This window comes from Mustela nivalis, assembly GCF_964662115.1.
Source record: "Mustela nivalis genome assembly, chromosome: 6".
NCBI classification, from domain to species: domain Eukaryota; kingdom Metazoa; phylum Chordata; class Mammalia; order Carnivora; family Mustelidae; genus Mustela; species Mustela nivalis.
The window spans coordinates 30,552,304-30,574,287 of NC_139025.1; the positions used below are offsets into that span (position 1 = coordinate 30,552,304).

The window sequence follows — 21,984 nt, forward strand, 5'->3', positions numbered from 1 at the left end:
TATATATATATATATATACATATATATATATGTATACACGTATATACATATATATATATATAATTTTTTTAAGGAGTATTTCCAAGGCAAATCCTGATTAAGAATACCAAGCACCTTTTAAAGAACCCAGTCCAATTGTGAGTAATACATAACAAATAAAAGATAATTGTCAAAGGGCATCCAGGCTCAGTCAATTAAGCATCCGACTCTTGATTTCGTCTCAAGTCACACATGATCTCAGGATTGTGAGACTGAGCCCCAAATCAGGCTCCCCTTTGAACATGAAGCCTGCTTGAGATTCTCACTCTCCCCTGCCCCTCCCCCAATGCTCTCCTCCTAAAAAAAGAAAACAAAACATAATTTTTAAGAGTTTGATATCTAAGTAGGGAGACACCTTCACAAAATAACCAATGTTAAGAAAAACACCAGAGAATACTTTACTTAGCTTAACAAAATGTAAATTTGATGATAAACAAGCAGCTTCCTAAATCAAAATTTCTAAAATTCTAAATTTAAAATTTCTAAACCTCCAAAAAATTACCCAACCACATTAATTCTTGTAAAAACCCAGTTAACATCTTTTTTAAATGATTTTATCCAGAGGATCCCTATCTCAATTCAAAACACCCTTTGGTCTGACAATTAAAAGAACTTTTAGATTCTTCTCTTCACATTCAAAGCCAAATGTTCTCCATTTATTTTTTATTTTTTGGTCGATTTATCATTATTAACTTATTTACTATATATATAGTGTGTTAAGGAACCAAAAGCTACTGTCTGGATAAAAAAGGAACTTAGTCCACCAGAAAAACGGGATTTGAAGTCAAAAGATGCCTGTTTAAATTACAACTTAATTAGGGCAACAGTAAGTATATTAAACTTTTACTTTGCTTATCTGTAAAACAGAGATAATAAATACTTCACATGGTTATGAAGATTAATATATAGGATAGCACCTATTGAAACATTTGTAAAATATAATACAAATAAGTTTCAGTATGGCTTGCTAAAGACTTGAGTCCCCTGAAGGATCCCAATTATGCCTTTTCCACCTTTATATCCTACTACAGGTCTATAATACAGAAAATATTCAAACTATGTTTAAATATACATACCAAAAATGCACCTCTTCCCTATGAAATCTTATCCTAGGCAATGTTTCCTAAAATGTGTATCAGAATCACCTGAGGAATTTACTTGTTTGAATGCATTTTTCAAGGCTCTAAAATAGGCTGTGAAATCCTCATCTCTAAAGGCTGCACAGAGAATCTACAATTCTACGGTACTTTAAAAACTACTACATTTTTAGAGATAAGATGGACAAACTGATCATTCTAAGATTTATTTTGGATATTGGGAATGTCTAGCAACTTGGGAAGCAAAAAGGTAATTTTAATTGGTATGATTTCTCCTTTAAGTCCAGGTTTCTTTCTGATACTAAAAGCTCTACATATAAAACCACTATTTTTCCTCAGTAACAGTTTTCAGAGACTCATGATAACTTTACCTACCTGAGCAATATGCCTCCAATGACCAACTTCAGACTCAAGTCTTGACACTTGGTTTGACAATCTATTTATTTCTTGTTGTGATGAAATTATGTCACCAAAGTCCATGTCGTCATCGTGGAAACCCGAAGCATGCTGGCTGACATGGTAGCCGAATGGAGAGGACGCAGGGGCTGCCGGTCCTCCACCAGCTCCTGACTGTGTGGACTGAGCAGCAGACTGCAGCTTCAGCAGCTGATCCTGCAGCGCAATCTGTCTTGCTTTAAGATGGCTGATTTCTACCTACACATTTATAATCTGTATTTTAGAGAAGGTAGTTTAAAATAACCATACTGACATCTTTATAGACCCATAATGTTAAAAGTTGTAATAATTTAAGATTATCCAATGATGGTAACTCCTTCAGCTGCATCCAAGTCTTCTATAACACCCTGACCAGAAAACCTTTATTTAAAAACCAAACATGATTTACCAGTTAAAATAGGGATAATGTTTCAAACAGTACAAAGATCAGAATATCTCACTTGTGTGTTAACTGGAGCAACGAAATTCTCAGTTGAACATGGGTTTATTATCTTCTGTGTATCAGGTGGTATGGACAATTCTCATGGGTTCTATCTGTATTATTAAACCATAAGTGATGGGAAAGTGAAAGCTGCAGCAGTCTGTGTATTAATTAGCAAGTTTCTTTGGAGCATCTGTTGGAGTAGTCTGATGTTACCGAGTATGGTGGAATTTAGGCTTAAAATGCACCATGAATCAGGAGTAGCTTTGTACTGGTCTGTTCAACAGCTGGAAGAATGCTTTAGTAATCCATTCTTAGATAACAGCTATTATTAGCCTTTGAGTCTTAGAAAGAAATCACACAATGTAAAAGGCCTTGGCTTTAGCCTTGGCAAAAAGGAGCCAGTGAAAATTTGACTACTCAGGGAAAGAATAATATAAAAATTCTGAAACCTTTAGTGGAGTTTTAACTAAGGACTGGTAATACCAACTCATTGTCCCAAAGAAATTACAAATATATGGATTTACCACAACACCATATCATTACTCAGTGAGTAAGCTAGGGAGAATTGAGATAAGCTTTCTGTAAAATACCTACCTCAGCAGGCACCCTGCCACAAAGGGGAATATGATACTGGGAGTTAGCTGACCAGTAACAATATTTCTACACATGTACAACCAAGCAATTAGACAAATAAAAACCAAATACAATTACATCAAGTGTCATAACAGGTTTCTTGTACCAGAACCCCTTCTCTAAAATGTATGGGTAACATACACATTTCATTCATTTGCCCATAAATGACATGATGTAAACTGCATCTCTGGAATATGATCATCATAACGACGGCAGAAAACTGTAGACCTTAAGTATATTCATATATTATCTTTTATTCTAGTAAAAAATACTGAAATTCTGAAAAACAAAATTATTTTCAAGGGTAACTTTTTTTCTTTTAAAGATTGTATTTATTCATTTGAGAGAGAGAAAGACAGAGCAGGAGAGGGGGGAGGGTCAGAGGGAGAAGTAGACTCCCGGCTGGGCAGGGAGCCTGATGTGGACTCAATCCTGGTACTTTAGGATCATGACCTGAGCTGAACCCAGTCACTTAACCAACTGAGCCACCCAGGTGCCCCCAAGAGTAATTTCAATATAAAGAAAGTTCTCATTTTAAAACTGATATTAATATCAAGTTATTGAGTTAAAAAATGCAAATTAGTAACAAAGAAGCATTTCTAAACTAAAATGCTTTATTTGCCCTCTAATATTGATAGTTAAGTAGAAAATAAAACCACAGATTTTCCACAGTAGTGTTTCCAATTAGAATGTAAGCATCAGAATCACCTATGGAGTTTCTGAAAAATACCAATACCAGGGCCCCTTCACAGTAAACCAAAATCGTAATGTCCTGGAGGGCATAATTTAAAGTATCATGGATGATTCAGCTATAAACCCCTGGGTGAGAACTACTACACTACTGTAATTTTTATAAGTCGGTGCTGATCAAAGCATGGTCTGTGGACTAAAGGCATGAATGTTTACTACCAATCTGTGATATGTACGTAAGTTTAAAAAATAAGGCTTAAAGTCTTTTAAAACAATTTGACAGAGCAATTTTATAATCTGTTAAATCTTTCTTAAAAGTGGGCTTTTAGCTTTAACTAGAACTTGTAATTTTCCTTTTTTATACTCATTTTATTTTTGTAGTAATTTATTTTTATAATATTTTATGAAATCAATTCCCAACAGATTGGAAAGTTAAGCTCTTCTTTAAATGTTTACCTGTAATGCGGCTTGCTTTTACTTTTCATCTCAGTATGTTACTGAAAGAACTAAAACTCAATGCGTCTAAAATTTTAAAACCTCAAATATGGGGATGCCTGAGTGGCTCAGCTGATTGAGCATCTGACTCCTGGTTTCGGTTCAGGTCATGATTTCAGTGTCATGAGCCTGAGAATGGTGTCAGGCTCCATGCTCAGTGCAGAGTCTGCTTGAGATTCTGTCTCTTCCTCTCCATCTGCCCCTCCCCCCTCACACATGCTCTCTCTCTCTCTAAAATAAGTAAATCTTACACTCGATCTTAGACAAAAGGCCAAAAAGTGATAAAAATAAATAAACCTTTTTAAAAAACCTCATATATGAAGTTATGATAGAAACGAATATTTAATCAACAAACTAAAGAAAACCCCAATGATTAATAAAACAAGAAATAGCTCAATTCAATAGAAGAACTAAATTCCATTTATGTACTAAACACTGAAGATATTTCAACAACAAAATGAAACATGGAGACATCGTCTGTATTTTAAGAATTCACTATAATGCTGTTTAAATTATATAATATCTATTATCAGCATGGCAAACAAAAGATAAGCCAATTCAAAAATAAACATTTCTAATAAACTAAAGGGAAAAAATATTTATAGAACGATGTAATTCAACTTAATATACTTAATATTCTTTTTTCATGGAAAGTCAAATAAATGCCAACTCAATATATATGAACACTGGTAGTCAAAATCATTTTTAAAAATGAAATGCCATTAACAATTATCACACTGATTCACAATTTTAAGTGAACAGAGGAAAAATTAGGTTTCATTAAATCAGAAATTACAAGCAACAGATACCTGAAGATACTTTACTGAAAGGGTTTTCCTCTTTTGGAAAGTAGGAAATAAAGGTTAGCTTATAAAATACAAATTTAACAGAAAAGCTTAAAATTCTTAAAATAATGGTATCAAACTGAGTTGGGAATTACTAGCTTCATCCCCCTTTCAATATTTTTATGGATCTGTAGATAGCCTGATTTATAACTCTTAAAAACCCTCCTAAAAACATTACAAGGAAATAATTATGAAGTAACTTTAATAACTTTTACCTCCTTCTGTTGTAGTTGATTTCGATAACTTGTAGATTGCTGCTTTATTTGAAGCTCTGATGTTTCATGCTTCTCTTCTAAATCAGTACAAAGTTTTTTGAGTCTCTCATTCTAGAAACAAAGAAAAAAGTATTTTCAACAAGAAGACTAAAAGTAAAACATGTCAGTAACAGTTATGTGCATGGCATCATGAAAAACATACCACTTTATACAGAAAAAGGTATAAAATACAGAAGTTCTCAGAATCTGACCTTTGAAATAGTTTTAATTAAAGCTACAAGTGTAATAAGCACGTTTATAGAGATTATGCAAAATTCTGAACCAGAGTTAAAAAAAAAAAACAGTAAATCTTGTCCAATGATCTATGTTTCCCCCATCACTGTGTGTCCAGGGTCTAGCATATAACAGGCAATCCATGTCTGGTTAATGAATAAACTAGATTACACATTTCAACTTTTGTTTTCTTCCCAAACATAACTTTTTAAAAGAAATCTTTTTATTTATTTATTTATTTTTTTTTTAAGATTTTTTATTTATTTATTTGACAGAGAGAGATGACAAGCAGGCAGAGAGGCAGGCAAAGAGGGAGAGGAGGAAGCAGGCTCCCTGCTGAGCAGAGAGCCCGATGCGGGGCTCGATCCCAGGACCGTGGGATCATGACCTGAGCCGAAGGCAGCGGCTTAACCCATTGAGCCACCCAGGCGCCCCAAGAAATCTTTTTAAAAAAGACTTCTTGATGGAAGTATAAGTAGGAGGCCAAAGCTTCATATTACCTATCATACCTTCAAAGCTTCATATTACCTATCATACCTTCATACTACCTACCTGCCAGGCTTCTGAGGTGGCTCTGAAAATTCCAATTTGAAAACCATACTAGAGCTCAGTTCAAAAACTAGTCAGAAGTACACAAAATATTCTAACTCAATGAATCAAGATATCATAGTCTTTTGTTCTAAGATTTTTGAAAATATGTTTAAAAAATTACTTAAATTTTCGGGCACCTGAGTGGCTCAGTCAGCTAATTATCTGACTTGGGTTTTTTGCTTTTTTTTTTTTAAGACTTTTTTTTATTTGTTTATTTGACAGAGATCACAAGTAGGCAGAGAGGCAGGCAGAGAGGGGAGGGGGGAAGCAGGCTCCCCGCTGAGCAGAGAGCCCGATGTGGGGCTCAATCCCAGGACCCTGAGATCACGACCCGAGCCGAAGGCAGAGGCTTTAACCCACTGAGCCACCCAGGCACCCCATAGTTCAAGCTTTTAAGCGACTATTAGAATTTGGGGAAGCTTACCCTGCCCCAGTGAGCTTGACAGAATTTTCACGAGATTATAATGACCTTGTTCTTCTGTCTTTGAAACATTTTGCTATTTTGTCATTCTAAAAAGTATATATTTTATCATTATTCACCAATTATTCTCAAGTAGGCTAAAAAAAAGTCTTATATAGGGGCGCCTGGGTGGCTCAGTGGGTTAAAGCCTCTGCCTTCAGCTCAGGTCATGATCTCAGGGTCCTGGGCCCCGCATGGGGCTCTCTGCTCAGCAGGGAGCCTGCTTCCCTTCCTCTCTCTCTGCCTGCCTCTCTGCCTACTTGTGATCTCTGTCAAATAAATAAATAAAATCTTAAAAAAAAAAAGTCTTATATAATAAGAAAACAGAAGACAGACTCACCCAGAAGAATGATGCAAGACTGAAATAACCAGTTTTCAGACTGCAGTACCCAAAGTACTGTAACACCTTTCAGAAAGGAAAAAGCTAGAGACACCCACTTTGTAGAGTCTTTTTGGTTTTGTTGTCTTTCACTTTTATTGAACACATCTGAAAATTCAGAACTTTTGTTTCACAAAGAAAAGAAAACGGACAGAGGAAAACACTTCAGTTATTAACACAACCCAGAAGACAAATATGAAGAGACAGAAAACAGCATTCTTGAGTCTGATGGCTGTGGTGAGCAGGCTGTGGAGGTAAAATCCCAGCCAAGTCTTCAAATAAAAGCATCCTAGAGGAATATTCTCAAACTTCAAAACTGATGAGTGAACAATGTATTCCTTTTTACTAATTTTCTTTACAAGATTTTTTATTTATTTGAGAGAGAGAAAGACCGCGCTTGAGCACAGAGGGAGAAGCAGACTCCCTGCTGAGCAGAGAGCCAGACTCTGACTCGGGGCTTGATCCCAGGTCCCTGAGATCATGACCTAAGCCAAAGCCAGACACTTAACAGAATGAGCCACCCAGGTGCCCCCAATATATTTCTAAGAACAAAAAAGATATATGGTGTTCTCATCAAGTTATCTATCTGAGATAAGGAAACTTATCTCATCAAGTTTCCTATCATTCAATAGGAAAAGATTTTACTTCACAATATTTTGTGACAAGGACCTGAACCATCCCACTTCACTAAATGGCTATGTGACAGTATTCTTTCACTATGGATATATTTGTACACCAACATTTACTTGATATAGTCCATAAGTGGACAAATGTTGTAGGCAGGTGTGTATACAAAGGTGCCTGGGAAGAAAAAGATGACATAAAGTGAAAAAAATTCAGTGGACTGATCATTCTAACTGGTATTTATATATCTAATTGGTATTTATAAATCTAATTGATATTTATAAATTAGCTCTGTAATTATGGAGCAAAGATGACAGTCATCGTCTCTTCAACAAAATCATGAGCCATCAAAGTTTGCAAAGATATTGGTTTTAATGACACAAGAACCAGAAGTCATGATCAGCTGAAACCTACTAGAGATGTAAATGAAATCTGGAATCGGTATTTACAAAATAACACACATTTCGGTTCATGCATAAGAGTTAAAAAGCAGTTAACTGCATTCAGACACTGTCTATTTTGAGTATATATGTTTTCAAAACCAGAAACATATGGAATAAAAATATGGCCTTGCCATAAATAAGTTCTTACTAAAATTTCTGAAGAAGTTTTTCACTATCACTTTATTCCTACTTCTGTAACTTTCTTACAAAATGATTTACTATAAAAAAAAATTTTTAAGTTCTCTGGATCCAGATGGTAAATGTGGATGAGATTTTTTTTTCTTGGCATAGAGGTTAAATTGAAGAAACCTAACTAATTCAGTCAGCTTGAAATATTATGTCTGTAAACAGACATTCCTCTGGAAAACACAATGCCCTCTGTCTATACTAAACACCCTCTCTCTGCCTGGGTGGCTCAGTTGGTTAAGCAGCTAACTCTTGGTTCTGGCTAGGTATGATGTCAAGGTTGAGGGATCAAGCTCCACATCTTGGAGCATGTATGCGATTCTCCCTCCTTCTCCCTCTGCCCCTCCTCCACTCTCGTTTTCTTTCTCTACAACAGATAAATAAATAAAATCTAAGACTTTCTAAATAGGATTTTATATTTTTTTAGTTTCCTGATGGCTTTAATCACCTTATTCCCTTATTACATAGTCATGTACAGGGTGAGGGTATGAAGTGCTTCTGTGCCAACACACAGCAAGAATCAAAGTCACCTTAGAAAACAAAGCCCTTGGGGAATCCAACAGTACCTTTTCTTCTAGCGTGTGAGTAGCTCAAGATACTGTGAATAAGCATCAAATGAGAAAGGTGGCTTTCATTTGGGGATGCATGATACCAAAAATATTTCTAAACACTAGAATCATGCTACCTTAAACCCATGAGATTAGAAGTGAGATCAACAGAGGGACAGAAGAATTCTCTCTCCCTTCTCAAGCTCAACAGAGAGCAGTCAGTCACTAAGCAGATTCACCCTACTTACTTTTTTCCTCCAAATGGACACTGGAGAATTTACCTAAATTAATGCCACTACACACATCTCTGCCATTTACTTTTTCTGGGTGGGTCTGAACTAATTAATCAGTGCCTTCTCAAGAATTTCTTTAAGGATTACAGGAACAATTTTCTCGGCTGTACAAAGAAAGAAGTTATTAAGTTCATCTGTCACTGAAGCATCTACTTATTAGGTAATTATACCTAACGTCTCAAGTGTCACCAAATAGCCATCTTGAATTGAGACAGAATACCGAGACAGTCCCTCTTGAGAGGTCCCTCTACATCCACCTTGGTAATCTGGGCCAGAATTCAATACTGATTTTACTTCACAATATTTTGTGAGAAGGACCTGAACTGATTGTCAGCAAATATTTTCTAATATTTTAAATTCAATTTTCTCTGTTTATGAGCTTAGCAAAAGGAAAACATGCTTACCACAGTCCTCTAAAAATCCCTTTTAATGAAATATTGTGTTCCCTCACGGTTCTTACCCATAAGCTAAATAGTTGAGTGTCTTTAGTACTTTATAATAGATCCTATTTTAAATCACTTCATTTTCTTTATGGCTTTCCTTTGAACCCTTCCCAAGTTTTCCTGGTCTCCATTAAGTACAATGTCCAGAGGTAGTTACCATGAGGCACTAACAATGGGTGGAAAATGGTAAAATTAGATCTATATTTTAAACTTCTTTGTTTAGAAATACACACCTTTTTTCATGTTAGCAAATTAAAAAGGTCTAGATTAAATAGAATTGCATTCTTCACATTATACTTCAATAAAATGTACTACTGCAATTGTGCACACTGTCAGAACATGGTAATTCCTAGATAAACTGCTGTCACTAGTTCTTCTACCCCAGGCCATTTTCCAGCATGTAAAAGATGATAGGAATATTAAAGAAGAAAGTGGAGTAACATGTAAATATGTTCTTCATCTGAAAGATGATAACACTAAAAAGAACTGGGACAAAGAAGAGATAAAAGTGGTAAGCAGTGTAATAAAGACAGAGAGCTGAAAAAGAGTTAACTGCCATGCCTTCAAAAAAGAAAAAAATCTAAGTTCAATAACAGTCTTTAATTTTCCTTACCTCTGATCTTAAGACTGAATGAATGGCTTCAATTTCCTTTCTTCTAGAATTAGGTAATTCTGCTACGAAAGAAACAGCATACACTGAATATATGATAAACACCATGTGAATAAACAGGCATTTTAAAGTATAGATTTCACTGAGCTTTCAACAGAACGGTATGCTGATCTGAGAACAAACTCAGAAGACAGTACCACTTGATTTTTATCACAATTTCCTACTGTCACATATGTGCTTTATTATCATGTAAATCGTTTTTTTGGCCTATCTTCTGGACCTACGTAAGACATCTACATTTCCCCCTTGGAAGTGTTCAATATGATTTTATTATGGAAAACTGAGTTTTACAAATTAATTCTCTCTGGGGGTTTGGTTTAATTTTAGATGAAACTTAAACAACTGGGGTTGAGGCCTTATTTCTAACTTCTGCTCCCAATACTATCAAATAATAATGATCCCTAAATAAAGAAGAAAATGCACAAAAAGAACACTTAGGTCAAGTAACATGGGCACTATCTATTTAAAATGGGGATGAGCTCAGTCTGCTTTTGTACATTTTCATTTAAATGGAGAGTCGGAGACAGGGCACCTGGCTGGCTTAGCTGGTGCAGCGTGAGACTCTTGATCTCAGGGTCAGGAGTTCAAGCCCGACGCTGGGTGCAGAGTTTACTTAAAAAATCATAATTAAAAATTAAAAAAAAAAAACAACACAGAATAAGAGGTCAGCTCCATCAAAATGGCACTGCTGATGCTACCAGAACATCTTCATCGGTTAAGATTTTTTTCTAGGTGCCAGTATTTTTCATTAGTCACAGCACTTTAATACTCAAGAAATAATTTCTCTGTTGGGGGAAAAAAAAAGAAAGAACGTCTCTGATTTACAGTTTAAATCAAAAGAAAATACAAGTGACATCCAATAAAGAATAGTGGCAAACCCACTCTTCTTGTTTTGCAAATCACCAGGTGCAGTTGCTTCTGTGGTTGCTCATACATCTTGCTTAAAACTCTGACAGGAATGTCTAATTGCTACTCAGAAGAGAACAAATTATAATCCAGTCTGTTTAGGAGGGTCATTGTTAGAAGCAGAAATTGTTTTAAAGAGAAATAAAAATAGACTTACGCAGACCTCCTCTCTTACCTCCCTCCAAAACAAACAAACAAACAAACAAAAACCTGGTCTTCTTAGGATAAAGGGGGATGTTATGCAGACCCAAAAATTCTTTCTTGCTGAGGGAAAACAAAAACAACAGGTACTCTTTATTAATGCTTACCATCTGCCAAGCATTTTACCCTCATGATTTCATTTAATCCTCCCAACCCCACGATAGGTATGACTACCTCTATTTGATAAGGAAATTCTGCTTTATAGAGGCTAAGTATTTAAGAATTTGCCAAAGACCCACAATCTATAATGCATGGAAGTGGGATTTCAACCCACGTCTAATTGAAAAGCCCAAGTTCCTAAATCTGAATAAATCAGTACAGTTTCTGGTACAAGAGCAACTTTCTGCTATTGCAAATACAGATAATCTTTCAAGCTGTACCAACAGCTATGTTGGAACTGTTATCTTGTACACTGCTGGCACAGGGTAGATGTCCAATAAATAGTTGTTAAATGAATAAATGAACTGTACTCTGACCCTTTAAATGATTTGCAAAATCAATAAATTAGGTGTTAAACAAGTCCTATTTTAATAGAAAGGGAAATAATAAAAGCATTATGCTTTTACTAAGCATTTTTATAAAAAATAAAAGCATTGCAGATTTTTAATACTCAGCAATATTTTTTTACTGAGCATCTACTATGTATCATGGAAGGTGCCAAATACTGGGGATATAAGGATTATTTATATATATTTATACACACACACACACACACACACACATACACAGTTCCCACCTTGGGCATCAAGAACAGAAGTAAATTATAACTCCACATGGTTAAGTGCTCTCAGAGAGATCCTCAAGATCACATGCAATAGACTCAGCCTGCCATGGAATGAGTATGGTTTCACCAAGTACCTGGCACATGAGCAAGGTCATACAGGAAAAAACTGTTTTCCAAGCAAAGGAGGACAGAGGAGGAAGTAGAAAAGGAAGGGCTTTCCACGCAGAGGCTTGGAGTTGCATAGGTACTTCACAAAGTTCCATGTGGCAAAACCTCTGGGTGCAAGCACCTATGTGTGTGAACATGCATATGTATGGCAATTTGAAGAGAAGGGGAGGGAATTAGAGGTTAAGATTAGAAAAGGGAGGTTGATCTCAGATAGGATAGGTTTCTTGTCTCCCAAAACTAAGAGGATTGGATTTCATCCAATGAATGTTCTGAAAGGAACAGAGCTAAAAGATTCTACAGCACCTATGTTTTAGAAAATTGGCAACACCGAGAAAATGGGAGTGGAGTCCAGAGAAACGTGTGACAGGGTGGGAAGGAGAAAGTGCACGGGAGAGAGAAGGGAGGTGTGAATCAAAGAACACAGGGGTAAAAAAGGAAGGGACAAATATAAGAAACAAATCTGGCATAGTCGATGAACAAGGTTTGGTGACCAACTGGAAATGAAATGGAAAGGATAGAGGCAAAACAAAGGTGACAAAGATTTCTAGTTTAGGAGATTGGGCAGATGATGAAACCATTAAGAATGAGAATATAGGAGTAGATTTGGAAGGAAGAACAAATGCATTCCACCTTAAACCTATGGGACAGTCAGGTTGGTGGGGGTGGGGGGATGCATATTTTCTAGGCATAGCCAACTGTTTTCCCCTAACTAGGATACAAGGAGAGACCAGTCATTTCCATGTCATCCAGCTCGTCTCCTTTCTAAATTTCAAGGTCACACGACCCTTTACCGAACACAAAGAGGGAGAATCCCTTTCACTCTTACCCCCAACATGTCCCACCTGATGCAACTCCCACCCAAGGTATACCCCAAGCAGTAAAATGGACTTCAGCAGCTCTCCAATGCTTCTGCTTTCTAAAAGACAAACATTCTAAATATACTTCTCAAACTATCTTTCTCTACTTCAACCCAATAAACGGGAAGTTTCAATTATATGAGGATTAAAAAAAATTAAACCATAATGCTAATTAACTTATAAGAAATAAAATTATCCAAGGAGGTGCTCTCATCCAAAAGACCAGCCCATCATCTCTGTGGAGGCAGACTTCCATTGGAATTAAAGTACTCTTTAATAAATAAATAAATAAACAAACAAACACAAAGTACTCTTTAGATCTAAGTATTACTTGTGGAAAGAAATATCAAGAAATCAAAATATTAACCTAAATACCGATTACTATGTAACTCTGGGTCACTACTCATTAGTAAAACAAAACAAGGACTTCAAAAATGAGTGAAAGTTACTAAGAACAGGCAGTATATCTTCCTTGTTTTATTGTCGAAATAATGGGTAGAATGGGCAATTAGGCACAAAAATACATTTCAGCTGGAACGTTGTGTCACCAGAATAAGCAAAAATACAAGGCAACTAATAGGAAAAACTTAGAGCCATGTTTAACAATATATCAAGTCAGAAAGGGCTTAAGATTCACTAAGTATTTTAATGAGTTGCTTCAATTGTTACAAAACTCTGAAGGGAAAAGGTGACTATGTGCCATGCACGGATACTTTTTAACTGTGTCAGTATAAAGGAAAAGGATCAAAATCAGATCCGCCCCCAAGGTAAAGGCAAAGTAAGCGGTGGGCGTGGAAGAACCAAACAAAAATAAACCATTCGATGTAGAAGCAGTTTCACTCTGCTCTGAGATTCCCACAGCATTCAGTGGGAGAAGAGGCAGAACTCTTCCCCGGACTCCAGTGTCTTTCACCAGAGAAAATCTGCTGAGAAGAGGCAACAGAAGTGGAAAGAAAAAAAGGAGGAGTGGCACTCGCGACGGATGGAAGGGGGAACCAAACCGGCGCTCCCGGGGTCCCATAAAAGCCCTCCCTCCCACCGCTCCAGCTGTTACCTTCCACTTCCTCCGTACTCTCCATCAGCATATCCTTCGTAAAGTTTGAAATCTGGCCAGTGAGGGAAGCCAGGCTGCCTCCGACTTGACCCAGAGACTGGCCCAAGCCGGAGCCGAGGCCCCCAAGCCAGGACATCGCTGCGGTTTAGAGAACGACCTGGTCCGCTCCGAGAAAAGCGTCCGGCGTCGTCGGACGATCCCGCCAAATGTCCTCGAGCCTCCGCCTTCACCGAACCAGTCCAAATCAAAACACTCCAGATTCGATAACACAATGAAGGGTTCCTAGGCAACGCCGGCTTCGGGGGGCTCCCATCAACCGCCGGACTCTGCCTAGAAACGCAGAGGCCTGACCTGGCACGTTACCGGGGACCCGCCTCCGGTGCCACTGTCAACCCCGAGAAGCCTCTGCTTATTCCCAAGACTTCCCCACGTCCGGGATAGGCCACTTCTTCTTCTGCTTTAGTGACTTTCCCCAGTTCCGAGGGCAACTCCTGCCAACTCGACGCCGGCCGCCATGACACCCACTCTGAACGCGGCAATGGATCATAGAGAGGCGCCGCGCTGGCGTAGAAGGGCTCTGCGGAGCTGCCGGACGTGTCCTTGGCGCAAGGGAGCGTGGGATCGCGGAGGACCGAGAGCGCCTCGCTGGGGCTGCATACCTCCGGAGCCGGGCAAGGTCAGCCTCCACGTAGCGCGCCGGCTTCGGCCTCTGGGGGAGTGGTCTCAAGCGCCAGGGGTGAAGCGGCTGTCCCCGCCCGCTGCACCTGCGCTTCAGGCCGAGCCGTTCGTGAGTGGGGGGCCCCTGGAAGCGGACGTGCCCCGGGAAGCCGCTGAACCTTCGCGGTGTCGGTGAAACCTGAGTTTTAATTCTGACTACCGCGGTGCAAGGGCTCTCAGGTGGCGGGGTCGCTGCACTGCGCCGCAAACGGTTTTACTTAGCACAGTCCTACGTTGATTCTGCATCAGTGTCTCGGGCTGCTCTGTGCCCTCCGCTGGGGTAGGGGCTCAGGATACACAGAGAGAAGCGATGGGCAGCAAACCCGTGTCCAGGCAAGAAACACACGTTGTTACTCTCCACAGTAGTCATTTTCCCTGGTAACTGTACAAAGCGTCACTGAAATCCTGCCTTCTCTAATACTCCAAGCGCCTGGTTCAGGAAGCCGATGTAACTAACCCATGAAGTTAAAACACAGAACACCTTTAAAAAATACTAACTCAGTAAAGGACAGCGGGACAACTTATTATGAAGAAATGCTTTCCTAACAGAAACTCTTCTATGGTGTTGGTAGCACTACCTGTGCAAGTCCCCATCCCTCTCAGCCCTGTTACACGAGTGGGTGCACACAGTGGAGTGTCCCGCCTCGCTTGCTTTGCTTCCCAGAGGAAGAAAAGTCACGTGACTTACAGGTACTTGACGCAATGGTACCGGACGCACGTTACCTGGCCAGAGAGATGATGACGTTTTTTGCTTTAAAAAGAATAGGTCTGCAGTCCTTTTAAGCATAGCACTAAATACTGGCATCTTTCTCTCTGATTTTGTTTACAGGAGGGGTCACCACAGAGTGCACTGTTTGTGACTGGAACATTGGGAATGCTTCCACTATGGAGAACCTGATGGCACCAGGCAATAGTAGTTCTCCCTGAAATCTGAATGCTTTCAAAAGAAAATTGCATCCCATTCTGGGTAAGACATCAGTGCCCAAGGGTTGCATATGCAGGCTCCAAGGCCTGACTGCCTGGAGCTGTTACTTACTAGCTGTAGGTAGGACCTTGGGTGGGTTACTTAACCTCTCTGTGCATCAGTTTCTCTTTTGTAAAATGGAAAATGATAATAATAGTGTCTACTGGGTGGGGTCATTAGGAGGATTAAATAGGGTGATATTTTTAAGAGCTTGGAACAGTGCCTGGTACCTGGTGAGTTCTATTTAAGTGTTTATAAAGTTTCAAAAATGTGGCATCCAGATGACCTGTTGATGTGTCTATAGTTATTTTGGGTAGTGGGAGTATGGCAGGAGAAAAAAAAACATGTAGCTTCTGGTCTAATGGAGCATTCTACTGGGAAGGAATAAATGATAAATAAAATGTAGTAAATACAGACAAGTAGTGATGACCACTTGGAGGAAAAAAAAAACACAGGGTAAGGGTCATATGGAAAAGATAGGAGAGAGGGCACTTGTAATGTTATAGAAGGTAGTCAGGGAAGGCCTCGCTGATATGGTGATATTTGAACAGATACTTGAAGGTATTAAGAGAATGAGAAATGTCAGGGCGCCTGGATGGTTCAGTTGGTAGAGCATGTACCTCTTGATCTCAGGGTTGTGAGTTTAAGCTCCACATAGGGCCTAAGTAAGCTTACTTAGGAAAAGAAAACTTTGAGATATGTGGATATCTATGGAAAAGAGTGGTACAGACAGGAAATAACAGCTAATGCAAAGGTCCTGAGGCAGGAGGGTCTTTGGCAGGTTAGAGGAATAGCAAAAAGGCAAGGATGGTTAGAGTAGAGTGGGGTGGGGAAGGCTGGTTAAGTGATAAGAACCAAGAAGTCAGAGTGGGAGGGCACAGATCACATAGGGCCTTGTAGGCCATATTGTAAGGACTCTGGCTTTTACTGTGTAGGATCGGGCAGGATTAGCAGAGTGGGAAGCTGCCCTGAACACAGGAGTCACATGAAGTTGTGAGTTTCTGGACCACAGTGAAAAGTTTAGCTAGTGTAAATCAAGCTTTTATTGCCTACAGCTATACATTCTCTGGCGCGCCATCCTGTAAATCCTTGTCATGCCATAAAGATGCTGCAATTAATGAAGAAAACAAACACAATTATAGGTATTTACATCATTTTAAAGTAATTAGCATAAAAGGCTATGTCCTATAAGTTCCTTATGGGGTATTTTTTTTTCCTATGAGATGAACTATGGCCCAAGAGACTTAAAGAATGATTCTGATAAATAGCATGATGTTTGGGATGTGCTGCAAAATAATGGGAGCAGAATAGATGAAACAGTAATTGCCAGGGATTGATCGTTATTGAAGCTGGGTACACAGAGGTTCGTTATAATAGTCTTTTACTTTTGCATGTATTTGAAATTTTTTATAATAAAAAGAAGACATCCACTTTTTTTTTTTTTTAAAGATTTTTTTTTTTTTTATTTGACAGAGAGAGATCACAAGTAGGCAGAGAGGCAGAGAGAGAGAGGAGGAAGCAGGCTCCCTGCCGAGCAGAGAGCCCGATGCGGGACTTGATCCCAGGACCCTGAGATCATGACCTGAGCCGAAGGCAGCGGTTCAACCCACTGAGCCACCCAGGCGCCCAGAAGACATCCACTTTTAATGAAGTTTGGGCTGAAGGGCTGAAGATAACTTCTCCTTTTCCTGCCAAATATCCCTGTAGCTAACATGGATGCTCACTATCACACAATGAGTAGCAAAACCACCCCTGCACAATCAAACATATCACATCACAGAGAGCCTATGAATCTGAGTGGCTCCAGGTGATGGGGACTAGGTTGCTTACCTGAAATTCTGAATCTAGGATTTTTTTTTTTTTTTTAAGAGAGCACAAGCATGCTCTTTAGGGGCTGGAGAGGGAGGGGGTGGTGCAGAGGCAGAGAGAGACTCTTTTTTTTAAATTTTTTTAAAACGATTTTATTTATTTATCTGACAGAGATTACAAGCAGGCAGAGAGGCAGGCAGAGAGAGAGGGAAGCAGGCTTCCTGCCGAGCAGAGAGCCCCATGTGGGGCTCGATCCCAGAACCCTGGGATCATGACCTGAGCCGAAGGCAGAGGCTTGAACCCACTGAGCCACCTAGGCGCCCCCAGAGAGAGACTGTTAAGCAGGCTCCATACCCATTGCAGAGCCCGATGCAGGCCTGACTCATGACCCTGAGATCATGACCTGGTCTGAAACCAAGAGTTGGACTCTTAAATGACTGAGCCACCTAGACAACCTCTGAACCTAGGACTTTTGAAATCTCAATGGCTGGAAACAAACAAACAAACAAAAAAGGAAACAACAATATTATCAGCTGGAACCTGGTTTCTCAAGTGGTGGGATCATCAATACATCTCCAGAAAAAAAAAAAAGTTCATTTCTTGTGAGAAAACTATCTAAATGGGTTTATTTATGCAAGTGTAAGCAAAAAAAACCCACTTTATTTCACTTTAAATAATTAATTAATTAGTTTGTTTATTTATCAGAGAGAGAGAGAGAGCACAAGCAGGGGGAGTGGCAGGTAGAGCATGAAGCAGGCTCCATCCCAGGACCCTGGAATCATGACCTGAGCTGAAGGCAGATGCTTAACTGACTGAGCCACCCAGGTGCCCCCGATGCTCTGAAATTAATAGTGATGTGTTTTGCAATCGGTTGTTTATAGTTTCATTCATTATGGTGGGCATTCAGCAAACACTTTAAAAAACTATATCTTTTAGTTCAGCAAATTATTTAAAAGCGTTGTGTTTTGTTTTGTTTGTTTTGTTTTGTTTTAATTGGTTAGTGCCTCCTCTCTGGGGTCTCTGCTAGTTTTGGAGACTTTAAATCAATCCTATTGATTTCAGTCCACATCTCACCCCCACCTTCCAAGATAGTTGTTGCTTTTGTCTCCTGTTTGCTATTGCGTGCACCTCTCTTCAACACAGTGTTCGGCCTCCTCAGCTCTGCTCAGTCCTGTACAGACTTTCCATCTTTGCCCAAAATGCCACACATCTCACTTCTGCCGTCGCCTCATCTAGCAGTGGCTAATCGTTTCCCAGAGTGTGTTCTCCACTTCACACACAGTTATTGAACCCTCCCTTGTTGCCTGGATGCGTGGTATAGCAGAAAATGCCGGGGCCCCTGACCCCTTCATCCTTTTACCTCTTTTGTGCACACCTTTCCTTGGGGTGCTTTCACTCTCAACAGGTGTTCCTCTGCCGGAGGAACTGTGTGTGTTCCCAGAGATGCTGAGACAACCCCGTGTAGTAGTATTTAAAATGAGGGGTGCCTGGGTGGCTCAGTGGGTTAAGCCTCTGCCTTTGGCTCAGGTCATGATCTCAGGGTCCTGGGATCGAGCCCCACATCGGGCTCTCTGCTCAGCCGGGAGCCTGCTACCCCCTACTCTCTTTGTCAAATAAATAATTAAAATCTTTAAAAAAAATAAAATAAAATGATGCAGCTCCCTGCCCACGATGTAACAACTCCAAGATGTGAATATACTGTATCCGACCGGATCTGTCTGCAGGATTAAGCCTTTGCTTATTGTTATACCCTTGCTTGGCTTCCTTTCCTTATTCCACTTTCTTACCCTTCCCTTTCTTCCTGGAATTACGTTTTTTTCTTTTTAAAGATTTTATTTATTTGAGAGAGAGAGAGTGCATGAGTAGGGGTAGGGCAGAGGGAAAGGGAGAATCAGACTCCCTGCTGAGCGGCGAGCCCAGTGCAGGGCTTGATGCAGGGCTCAATGAGGGGACTCAATCCCAGGACGCTGAGATCATGACCTGAAATGAAGTCAGACGCTTAACTGACTGAGCCACCCAGGTGCCCCTGGAAACACGTTAAAAAAATAAATAAATAAATAACTTTCACAGGAATCCTCATCTCAGGGTCTGCCTCTAGGATGCCCAAGCTAAGACTCATGACCAACCCAAATAAACGTCTTATAGCTGAGAAGGGCCATGTGATTCAGTTCTGGCCCATGTAAATGTAAGTGGAAATGGCATATGCAACTTCAAGGAGGTAACCTTAAGGAAAAGGCACATGGGGGTACATGGCTGGCTCATTCAGTAGAGCATGGGGCACTTGATCTCAGAGTCATGAATCCGAGTCCCACTTTAAGCACAGATATTTTTTAAAAAGGATGGGCACATGGCCTTCTTCCATCATCCTTTTGCTTTCTAATTGCTGGGATGCAGATGTAACCATGGTCCCCGCCTGCAGCAGCTCTCTTGAACCATGAATCGATCTTAGCAATGAAGCCATTCATGTATGTAAAGCAAGAATACAGAAAGCAGGGGTGCCTGGATGGCTCAGTGGGTTAAAGCCTCTGCCTTCAGCTCAGGTCATGATCCCAGGGTTCTGGGATTGAGCCCCGCATCGGGCTCTGCTCAGCGGGGAGCCTTCTCCCCCGCCCCCTGCCCCCGCCTGCCTCTCTGCCCACTTGTGATCTCTGTCAAATAAATAAATAAAATCTTAAAAAAAAAAATACAGAAAGCAGATTCTTTTAAAGATTTTTTTAAAAAATTTATTTATTTGAGAGAGACACAGAGATATCGATAGAGAGCATGAGCTGGGGATGAGAGGGAGAAGCAGGCTTCCCGCTGAGCAGGGAGCCTAACAGGGGGCTTGATCCCAGGACCCTGAGATCATGACCTGAGTTAAAGGCAGAGGCTTAACGGACTAAGCCACCTAAGTGCCGCCGGAAAGCAGATTCTTAAGAGGAAAAAAAAAATTCTTTACACTATGTAGTGCCCAATCAGCTCTGGTTTTCTTGAGCTGAGAGAGAAAAAACTTAGAGCTAATAAAGTCAGTTATATTGTTTTTCTCCAACCACCAAATCTAAAGGCTGAAGTCCAAGTGAAGAGCAATGATACTGTTGCTCATGCTTACCATAATATGATGGCGTCCTGGACGAAAGGTGCAGAGTAACTGGGAAATATCTGGGTATTAATCGCTACAGTTGATGTGGATTACCAACCAAAATATGACGCTAAGATTTCAAAACGAACTATAATTGTCTGATAGTGATGAAAACAATTGCATAGATATGGGAGGTAGAAAAACAAAATGCACAGGTGGGGAATGGGAGGCTTGCCTGAAATCCTGATCTCAGGTATGTTAAGCAGCATCTTTAATGCTAAAATACAGCCAGTTTTTGGGGTTGCTGAAGGTGAGCACTGGCGTGATCTTTGGTAGATGTAGTTAATAAACTTTTTAAAAGATTATTTTTTCGGGGGCACCTGGGTGGTTCAGTCAGTTAAGCGTCTGACTCTTGATTTTGGCTCAGGTCATGATCTCAGGGTCGGGGGATTGAGCCCGAGTGAGGCTCTGTTCTCAGCTGGGTGTCCACTGGAGATTCATTCTGTCTGCCCCTCCCCGCTGCTCACACTCACGCATGCTCTCTCTCTCTCTCTCTCATAAATCCTTAAAAAAAAGATTTTTTTAAAAAGTCTTGGGACTATTCTAGAAAGAAGTGGGGGCTATTTTAGAAAATGGAAGCAGATGGCTTGGTATTATAGAACAATACAAACTTATCTGTATTTATAAAAGCTTACAGAAATTGTCTACATCCTAATTCCATCTCTCTTCACTCCCTGCTAGCCTCTTCCAGCCTTCTCTCCGTTTCTTGGACACAACCCAGCCCTCACCTCAGAGCTGCTGTGCTTGCCGTTTCTTCAGGCCGGTCTCTCGCCCCTCACCTTTGCAGGGCCGCCTCAGGAGTTACCAGGTGTCTGCGTGAAGGTCACCTCTGCGCAGGCCTTTCCTTGCATCCAGAACGAGCAGTCCTCCCTCTCAATCACACTCCAGTGCATCACCCTGTTTGTCTTCGGAGCTCACAGAACAAGCACAGTTCTTTACATGTTGTGAAGTTATGCTCATGAAAGGTTTCCTCTGTGTAACAGCCAGCCAGAATGCAAGGACAAGAGCACATTATCTGACTCATGACTCTTATTTCCAAGGACCCAGAACCATGCCTGGCACACAGGGAGTGCTCGGATGTTTTGCTGAATGAGTGAATGAATGCCACAGTGATCGTTTCTTGCTAGCAGCCCGAGACAGGCTGCCGTTCCCAACACAGAAAGCACTGGAATGATGGTGGGGGAGAACAGGGCACAGCAAAGAGTGGTAGCCCCGTTGAAAGAGCCCTCCCAGCAAGGGGGTGGCCAACAGACTTCTGGGGCAGGGATATCAAACGAGCAAAGGGAAGGGAGCGAGAATGTTAGGGAGCACCTGGGGGGTGGGAAAGACCCAAAGGAGGCCTGCTAGGACCACAGTGTGTAAAGGGGAAACGTCGAGAGAGTAGGTCAGCCCAACCCAAATTACTTAAAGAATGAACTTTTTTTTTTTTAAAGATTTTATTTGACAGAGATCACAAGTAGGCAGAGAAGCAGGCAGAGAGAGCGGAGGAAGCAGGCTCTCTGCTGATGCGGGGCTCAATTCCAGGACCCTGGGATCATGACCTGAGCCAAAGGCAGAGGCTTTAACCCACTGAACCACCCAGGCGCCCCTAAAGAATGAACTTTTGAGCCTTTGGTGACAAAATGGTTAAAGAGTCCCCAAACATGCAAATCTTGGGGATAA

General features: G+C 40.4%; 1 protein-coding gene and 1 long non-coding RNA gene across 7 annotated transcripts in view; one reads left to right on the forward strand and one right to left on the reverse strand.

Annotated features, from left to right (window-relative positions):
• Positions 1-14,290, reverse strand: part of TRIP11 (thyroid hormone receptor interactor 11) — a 64,269-nt gene extending 49,979 nt beyond the window's left edge. The window contains exons 1-4 of one of the 4 annotated variants that reach the window (XM_082733942.1): positions 13,715-14,290; positions 9,748-9,806; positions 4,895-5,005; positions 1,512-1,790 (exon numbers count right to left, since the gene is read on the reverse strand). In XM_082733942.1, coding sequence (XP_082590068.1) covers positions 1,512-1,790; positions 4,895-5,005; positions 9,748-9,806; positions 13,715-13,850 — 585 coding nt within the window. In that variant the 5' untranslated portion in view covers positions 13,851-14,290. Of the gene's footprint in view, positions 1-1,511; positions 1,791-4,894; positions 5,006-9,747; positions 9,810-13,714 lie in introns of all 4 variants that reach the window. The other 3 variants (XM_082733941.1, XM_082733943.1, XM_082733944.1) reach the window with 3 other exon arrangements.
• Positions 14,291-14,312: 22 nt separating this feature from the next.
• LOC309866320 lies at positions 14,313-21,333 on the forward strand. 3 transcript variants are annotated; one of them, XR_014312573.1, is made up of 4 exons: positions 14,313-14,390; positions 15,261-15,398; positions 16,451-16,537; positions 21,004-21,333. It is a non-coding gene; the product is annotated as an uncharacterized lncRNA (long non-coding RNA). The 3 variants fall into 3 exon arrangements; XR_014312574.1 differs by lacking the exon at positions 16,451-16,537; XR_014312575.1 differs by lacking the exon at positions 16,451-16,537 and having other exon boundaries at positions 14,378-15,121.
• The last annotated feature ends 651 nt before the right edge of the window (positions 21,334-21,984 follow it).